Source organism: Arvicanthis niloticus, chromosome 13, assembly GCF_011762505.2.
Source record: "Arvicanthis niloticus isolate mArvNil1 chromosome 13, mArvNil1.pat.X, whole genome shotgun sequence".
Taxonomy (NCBI): Eukaryota; Metazoa; Chordata; class Mammalia; order Rodentia; family Muridae; genus Arvicanthis; species Arvicanthis niloticus.
Window position 1 is genome coordinate 50,104,623 of NC_047670.1, and position 9,095 is coordinate 50,113,717.

General features: G+C 48.3%; 1 protein-coding gene across 1 annotated transcript; it reads right to left on the minus strand.

Moving 5' to 3' along the window:
• Positions 1–180: 180 nt before the first annotated feature.
• On the minus strand, positions 181–7,089 carry LOC117719036 (cytochrome P450 11B1, mitochondrial-like). The gene is made up of 9 exons (XM_034517103.2): positions 6,744–7,089; positions 6,248–6,403; positions 4,649–4,848; positions 4,327–4,530; positions 3,928–4,079; positions 2,371–2,537; positions 2,031–2,109; positions 1,755–1,943; positions 181–1,400 (listed from the first exon to the last, which is right to left on the minus strand). Exons 1-9 carry the CDS (start codon positions 6,986–6,988, stop codon positions 1,287–1,289), a joined length of 1,506 nt encoding a protein of 501 aa, XP_034372994.1. The 5' UTR covers positions 6,989–7,089; the 3' UTR covers positions 181–1,286.
• Positions 7,090–9,095: the final 2,006 nt, after the last annotated feature.

Consider the following 9,095-nt stretch of genomic DNA (forward strand, 5'->3'; position numbering starts at 1 on the left):
GCCTCAGTCCCTAGAGAGATTTACATACTAATGAGATTCCTGAAGGCCAGAGGGCATAGCCAATTAAGCATTCTTCCCCAGACCCTCCCCCCCCCCCTCCCTCCCTATTTAACTCAGGTCTGTCCTGAGTTTCAAGGCTGCATCCAGATTCAACTACCATACACCATGTCAATAAAGCCGTTTGGAATCACAGACTTCTTTGTTTTATTGGGGCTGTAGTGGAGGAACTGCAGAGAAGGCCTTTAATGCTGCCACCTCTGTAGCTGCAGCTGCTTAATCTCTCATCAGGAGAACTTCTCTGCTTTCCAACCACAGGGACTCGTAATTCATCAGTTGGATTTTGATAGATCAATGGGTGGATTGATTATTTCAATGCAAAAACAGATCTGTTTCTATTGTATGTAAGAGCCATAGTTTATAATTTATCAAGGCATCTAAGAAACAATGAGGCAAAGAGAGAGTGCCTAGGTATGATTGTAACCTAAGGGACATCCCCTCCCTACATGGTGCACTGTGCTTTGGCCAGTGGTACATGTGTTCCAAAACATGAGAACTGAAAGGCATTACACACTAATGTTCCAAATCCCCCCAAGTGAGTCTGACTTGTGATATGTGTTCATCTGTTGACCAGAGAAGATGTGGACAGAAACCATTATGAAACTCACTAACCAATTTCTGACCCATATGTTACCACCACAAGTCTACAGCTTGTTCTGCCACATCTGAGGCCCTTGGCTCTTCACAGCATCCCCTGGATCCACACATTGTCTGGACTGGAGAATGATCACCATACATTCACTGTGCCTGTGAGGTCTGAACCATACCACATGGCATCTGGGGTTTGCAACATACACATTAGTTGCATGGCCAGTTCTGTCTTCCCTCACACATGATAATGTGTCATGAGTGGTCATGGGCTTTCACTGCTGATATGTGATGTCCTTTGTGATGTTGGGTTCCTCTTGTACAGCATTCAAACAATGCAAACACATTTTAGGAGAGGTGGCAGGAAGAGAGTGACAAGGATGATTGGAACCAGACAGGAAGCCAGCATATGGGTTCACTTGAATGACCACAGGAAGAGGCTGGGAGGTGACAGTTAAGGGACAGCAATCCTCCAGAGCCATTCCCTGGCCTTGAATCACAACCTCTCAGATCCTAGACAAGAGGCTAAGCATGACCACAGACATAGCATTCTAAGAAAAAAAAAAAAAAGGAGGGGTAGCATGTTATCAGAACAGAAGGAGGCTACTGACATCTTGAGACACCAAAAGGAAAAGGCTGTGCTAGCTGACAGGCCTGAAAGTGAGGAGGGGACTGGAGTTGGGCATCAAAACAAAGCGGTAGACCAGCTGCACGTCCTCTTTCTCTTGTGTCTCCACATGGAAGGATTTCAGCACCTGGAATACAAGGGGTGGGGTAGGGCTTCATCTGGCATCCTTGGCAGAGCAGAGCACTGGCCCATCTTCTGCTGAGCTGCCCAGTACTGCCACCATGCTGTTGTAAAGAAAACCACCTTTGGTGCCCTCCTCTAGAAACCATATGCACCTACCAAGCTACCACTAAAGACCTATCTAGGCTCAGCTTGCTCACACTACTTTGCAACTTTCATTCTATTTACCTTATTCTTAAGCCCTGCCACTAGGCGCCTGTGCTGGTGAGCCAGACATCCCAGGCCCATAAACTCTGAAGATCTCTCTTAGTCACCATCCAGCCCCCACCTCATCCCAAAATCCCTGCCCAGAGCTGCTCACGTGGTGAAGCAGGAACAGCATCTCCACCTCTGCCAGACGCCTCCCCAGGCACTGGCGTATCCCAAAGCCAAAGGCCAGGTGCTGGAAACTCCTTTTCCTCTCCAGCCAGCGCTGAGGCATATAGCGTTCAGGCCTTGGGAACACTGCAGGGTTTCGGCCCATGGAGTACAGACTCACATTGAGGACTGTCTGTGGGCAGATGCCAAGGGCAAGGTCAGCTGCCTCTTTGAGGTAATGCAGAGCAGGGCAATTGGTGGGTGTTTGAAAATCACTCACCCCAGCAGGGACATGATAGTTCTGAAGCACCAAGTCTGAGCTTAGAATTCTCTCCAAAAAAACACCAACAGGATAGAGCCTGGAGATGAGGAAGCAACAACAGAGGGCTCAGATATGAACAGCTTCTCCGTTCCACATCTGTACCTTTCTCCCTTAAATCCTCCAGGGCTGTCGTTCCTGGATCTGCTGAGCTCAGCCAACAACCTCCCGAGGAACAATATAGCACCCAGCCATAGGAAGAAGAGCAGAGAACAAGGACCCAGAAACAAAAAAAAGAGAGAGAGAGAGAGAGAGAGAGAGAGTACTGAACAGCAGGGAAGGAAGGGCAGTCACCACCTACCTCAAGGTCTCTTTAAGGGCAGCCCTCAGCAAAGGCAGGTTTGACAGGGCCTTCTGGGGATTTGCAGTGATGCTGGCCTCAGCTGCCAGGCTCTCCTGCCGCAGGGCCTGCTGAACACCTGGGTTCCGAGCCAGCTCAAAAAAGGTCATTACCAAGGGGATTGCTGTCTATAGAAGCCAGAGAGCAGTCTCAGACACCCTCCCCAAGGACATCAATACTACAAAGATGCTCTTCCCTAGGGCAAGTGCATGGACATACCAAGGTGGGACCCTGGGGGATCTGACCCCTCTAATGTTCACTTGAACTTCTTGCCCTACATCTGATGGAAACAAAAAATCCCTGACATGGTATTCCTAGCCAACACCTCAGCAATTTCAGAGTTTTGTACTAGACCTGACCTGGTGCCCACTGAGACGGACTCCATGTCATTCATTTCTATCTTCCATAATGCCTGATTTGCACTGGCCTTCCACATGCCCTTTGGGATTGACCTTATTGTCCAAACCTCTAATTGGTCACAACTCTTCACATTGACCCCTCCTGACCTGTGTAAGCCATGAGCCTCAAATCCAAAATACCTCTTTCAACATGGTCCAAAAAAGCAGTCTCTTAGCTCTCTCTCTCTCTCTCTCTCTCTCTCTCTCTCTCTCTCTCTCTCTCTCTCTCTCTCTCTCTCGTCATCAGTGTGTTTCCATGCTGTACATTGAACATATCAACCTGGCTTTATGCTGCCTGATGGGCATAAGACATGGTACACGGCCCTTCCTAATGGGGCCCAGATTCTTGTTGGCCTCAACTGGTCCTGTATCTCTGCTTCAGGTAACTTGCTGCCTTACCAAGCCCTGGAGTGTATGCATACAATTCTGGCTTGTCAGACTCCCTTCCATGGGCTCTCTGATCTCTATCTGCACTGCTCCCATGCCTCTGGCTTCTCACTCCCACAGGTACTCTCTCAAGTACTACTCCATGGTCGGAACATTGTGGCTTCTGTTCTTCCTCTTTCTTCTCTAGAACTTAGGGCCTCTGTTCCTAATCAAGAAGCCTAACGCAGGATAGACCCAGGGAGAAGAATCCTTTGATAGGCAAGAAACCTATATTCCTTACTGAATTACACTGCCATCTTCTCCCTTCTGCGCCAGTGGGTAGCCTGGGTGCTTACCACTCCCTTTGTCTTGTCTTTCCTTGCATCTACTTCAAGGTCACACTGACCTGGAGGACTGCTCTACAGTTCAGTAGAGAGGACTCTGGGCCACTTACTGTCTTTCTAGGCCCACAGCATGCTCATGCATTGGAGGAAATGAGGTGTAGGCTGCTGCCTGTCAGGTTTTAGCTAACCTGACTTGTGCCTGAAACTTGGATGTTCAGGCCTTGCCTACATACTGTCTAGTCAGGTTACCCCTTTCCCTTTGCTCAGACATTTCACTAGCTTCACAGCAGAGGAGCACAATGGAGAGGCAGTAATAGATGGCCCCAGTGAGGGAGAAACTGTGAGTGACTGTGCTTTGGGGGAATACTCTGGGGCATCAGTATGGGATTCACGTTCCATGGAACCCTGACCGTGTCAGTACTTCCAGCAATAAGTTCCATTGAGTTGGCCTGGATGGCATCCATTGACAGAGTACTCTCTGCCATCAGCTCTGCTATGATACTCCAAGACTGTGGGCGACCCTCTGCCAGCTCTCGATATACATTCTTGATAGATTTTGTGACTAGAGAAGAAGAGAAAGTGTGGAGTCATAATTCTGGGGTAGGCCTCTGCTTCATACCCCAGCTGTTGTGTCCCTAGCACCTCTGTCTTCTTGCTGCTGTACCACCATTGCTGGGTTACACAATCCTAAAGTCACAGGAAGGGCCATAAACAGCCACAGCTCTTTGAAGTAAATGAAGGTAATTGGGGAATCATGTGACCATCGGCCTCTGCCCATGGCACTCGCTGCTCAAGGCAGTGGTCCTTACCATATTCAGTGATGAAATCCCAGGACTCTAAGTTTTCTTTCCACACCTGTGTGTTCGTCCATCGCGTCAGGCTCCTGGGCAAGAACATGAGCTGTGTGGTGGACTTGAACATAGAATGCAGGGCATGGATGAACTTCAGGCTGCCAGGGCTCAGGTCATGGCCAATGAGGCCCAACCGCTCTCCAAAAAGAACAAGGTGGCTGCCTGCAGAGAGAATATTATCACTGAACCAAGGCAGCCACTGCTTTAAATGTCATCTCCTCCTTCCTGGTCTCTGCCATCGCTGTCTCCCTCAAGCTGGACCCTTCCCCAGGCCACACACCTTCTATGGTATAGTTGAACACACTAGACTGGAGGTCCATAGAGAAGCTTCCATGGACATTCCCCAGCATTTTCTTCTTCAGGTAATCCACAAACTCCCTTGCTATCACATCCACCAAAGGGACAAAATTTTGAACGGCTTTTGGTGACAGCACATTTGGGTTCAGCTGCAATCGGTTGAAGTGCCATTCTGGCCCATTTCTGCAGGACACAGAGCAGAGCTACAGACATCACCAAAGGAAGACCTGATCCCAGGCCTACGTCCATCTTCCTGACTCAAAGAAATGAAAGACAAGAAATGACGAGCTCAGACGTAAACTCTGCAGGTCCTGGCCCCACTCCTTTCTTCCAAAGCAGCCTCCATATGTTGGGCTAAATCAACTAAGTCTAAAGTTGATTTAGCACATCCATACCCAGAGACAAAGGAGGCTCTGCCGACGAGCTCTGCCTACCTGGCCTAGACCACCACCCCACAGAAAAGAAGCCCTAGCTGAGCTCACTCGCCCTGTCATCCTGTAGTGTGTGGTCTCTGAGACATCAGCATCTGCCTGTCTCAGCTAAGGGATCCCATCTTCCCTAAGGCAGGAGCCTCAGCAGAGGACCACTCACAACATCCACAAACTGACGACCAGGATGCAGGGCTCCCATGGCAATTCTCCAGTAAATGACAAGCAGGAGTTTGCATATTGAGCCACACAAGCAGGAAGCATGTCCTTTTATGTGCTAAAGCCTGTGATCGGCAGTGATCGCATGTTCATTTACATAGGTAGCCACACAGGACCTTAAAAATATGTGTGAACGTTCTAGTCACTCTGGGCACAAACCCAAGAGAACAGCCATACACAATGAGACAAATACACGTTCCTTTAGAGAGTCAAGTCCTACATCTTGACACATCATGCATGACACTGTCATGCTTTCAGATAAATACAAGTCAAGTACTACAAATATATAGATACAAGACATGTGCATACAGCTCTGCCCCATTGCCTGTTGAACATTTCCTTGCTTCCAGGGGATTTCAAACAAGGTTCCAAGGTACTCATTTCTCTAACCATTACTGAGAGAATACTGCTCTTTACTTGGTCTCGGGTAGCTGTCCACAACCTTCCTTTTTCATTCCCAGCAATAATAACCCCTTTGCAGCTCATATATCCTAAGCCACTAGAAGCCCCTCTCTTACCATCTTATTCAATGTTGGATTGTGAGTCTACAAGAGCCACTAATTTCTACTCTCCACCCCTTCAACCCCAGTATAGTCTATCCCAAATCTCTCTGAGTGGAGCATCCCTTAGGGAAACAAAATGCTATTGCTGGATATCAGGCAGTGGAAGAAGCTGACTGTGGCCTTGATCCAGAGGTCTCCCACCCCCACCTTCCTGGGGCAGCACTATAATCTATTGGAAGGAGACTGGGAAGGGAATGTTCAGAGCAAGTGCTGTTTGGCTATCTCCTGCCTCACTAGACCCCCCCAAACCTCCATGACATGGTACCAACTTATGCTTGGCAGGAACTGGTCTTCAATCCACCCCAGCCAGTTCTTTATTCTGGGTTCAGGACTCCAATCTCACCTCCCTCCTCATTCCTAATGTCCACTCACAGCAAAAACACACCACATTCCAGGCCACGGAGTTCTCTGTGGGTTATCCAAGGTTCCAAGGGCATGCGGCAAGGGTATGTACTATCCACCTGGTGCAGCTTCTCAGCATCCTCTGGCAGCATCACAGACACTATCTGTCTTCTTCCTACATTGTACCTGTGGGGTGAAGCACAGAGCCCTATCAGAGTACTCTCTCATCTCATCCTCTCCTAGCCCTTGCTTTCCCCCACAGCAGGGCTCACCCAGTGTCTGCCTGACTCCCCTCCACTTCAGCACCACAGAACTCTGTCCTCTCAGCAGTGAGCAGTGCCTTTCTCTGTCCATGGGAGAACCCATGAGTCAAGCCCATAACCTCCTGTGCTCCCTCCCTGTCTTCCTACAGATGGAATGCCTGGTGCCTACTGGAGAATGCAGCACCTCATACCCTGCAGAGCCTGGGCAACCAGAGGGCAGGAAGCTCTGGCAGAGTTTGGCTATGGGTAAGGAAGCCCCTCACCTGAAAATGGGCCCCAGCTCCTGGAAGATCTGATGCATCTCCAGGTGTAGGTTCTCTTGGCCCTGCTCCCTCAGGATCTGTATCATCTTCAGCCACTTGTTCCTGGAGTACTGTGGGATGGCTTCAAAGGGCTGCAGTGTCTTGGGGGCCAGTGTTGCCATGGTGCCCAGTGCCCTTGTCCTGTGCAGGCACCTCCAGGATCTTGCCAGCCACACATCTGCTGTCACCCTGAGAGCCATTGCCATCCTCCTTCTTCCTGGGTTTAGTCCGTGGCCTTTTATCTTGCCTTGAGGACACGAATTGCTGACTGATAATGTCACTGCAGGATATGTCCCTGGACTTGCCCTAGAAATGTATTCTGAGTTGATGGCTCTGCTGGAGGTAGAGGAAGGAGGGGGCCTTCTCCTTGGTCCTGGGTCTGCAATGCCTGCTGGTGGGTGGGTCAGGTGCAGACTCTACTTGAACACTTAAAAACCATCCAATGGTGGTCAGAGCCTTTTTTCTCCTCCCAGGGTGAGAGCCATCAGATGCACATATTTTACCTTATTGTGGAGCCTTGAATGATTCATTCTGACTTAAAAATCCATAGCCAGATTAAGGGGCTGGGGGTTTATTAACTTCTGATTTACAGTTAAGTGCTGGCTTTTAAACTATCTTATTTCTTTTCACATTGAGAAATAACAATGTAATCCATTTGTCACAGGGTAAGGGGATGACTTAATTGGTCAAGTATGAGAACTGGAGTTCAGATCTCTCAGAACCTTGTAAAAGCTAGGCACATTAGTATGGGAATCTAACCCAGCACTGTGGAAGCTGAGAATGGCAGATACCAGAGCTTGTTAGACAGCTGGTCTACAGTCAAATGTACATGTGTGTGCCCCCCCAGACAGACAGAGAGAGAGAGAGAGACAGACAGACAGACAGACAGACAGAGAGACACACACATACACACATGCATACACACAGGGAGAGAGAGAAAAACAGAGACAGAGAAACATACAGAATCAAATCTCTACCCCACATAGGTATGTGCATGTGTGTATACATGTGTATTTACATATATATTTCTGATGTTCCTGATACTGGAGATTTGTTATTGTTGTTGTTTCTAGACAAGGTCTTTCTGTATAACCCTGGCTGTCCTGGAACTCACTGTGGACCTGGCTGCTTGCTACCTGTTTTACAGCTGCTTGCTACCAGATTCCATTAGATCACAGATGGTGTAGCTGCCTTGCTCCCAGAAATCAAGCTATGCCCCTGCTAGGCAAACAGGTTCCTGAGAAATTTTAAGAGCCAGCATTTAAATGCAAATCAAGACAGTTAGTAACCCGCTGCTCCTTCCTTATCTGGCTAGTGATTTTTAAGTCAGAATGAATAATTCAAGGCTCCATAATAAGGTAAAATATGTGCATCTGATGGCTCTCACCCTGGGGAGGAGAAAGAAGGTCCCTGCCATGAAAGAGTACATAGGCCGGGCAGTGGTGGCGCACGCCTTTAATCCCAGCACTTGGGAGGCAGAGGCAGGCGGATTTCTGAGTTCGAGGCCAGCCTGGTCTACAGAGTGAGTTCCAGGTCAGCCAAGGCTATACAGAGAAACCCTGTCTCGAAAAACCAAAAAAAAAAAAAAAAAAAAAAAAAAAAAAAAAAAAAAAAGAGTACATAGATCCAGTAAAAGATGGGATGGACACAAGCCCTACCCTTCCACAGAGCTGCAAGATTGAATCTGTGGTCTTATCCAATATCTGGGTCCTAGGCAGAGAGTTCACAAGTGCTATTTCCCATTTCCACTCTGAAAAGCTTTAGAAGTCAGGTATTTCCTTTGCTCAGGGGGTGTCTCTGAAGGTTGTCTTTCAGACGTTCCCTTCAGTCCCACCTCCTATATGTCACAGCTGTCTCTTGTATTCTACTTTAAGCTTTTGATGGAGCCATTCTCCAGACTTTTGAAAGGAAGTCTCAGTTTCCCCTTCCGTTCCAGTGATGATAGCTCTTATCTTCTGACCTGACTTTCTATTCCTTCCCTCATCTCCCCACATAAAGACCCAATCATAACCACTGTAGTGTCCGGGTTCTCTCTACTAATACAAGAAGTGAATCCTTATGGTCTGCTTTCCAGATGAGGTACATTTAGAGCCCATCAGAGAATCACAAATAAGTGAGAGATACTAGATTCCTGCTCCCTAGCCAGCAGCTGGTGCCTGCTTGTCTAGTTGTTCTCAGTTCATCTTAGGATTGAAGAGTTGCAGACAGTCTGCTACATGATTGAACCCATGTCCAAAAATGAGAGGGAGGGGAATCTTAAGCCCCAGGAAGTCAGGAATTTTGGATATCAGGCTATGCTAGTTCAGCAAAGGA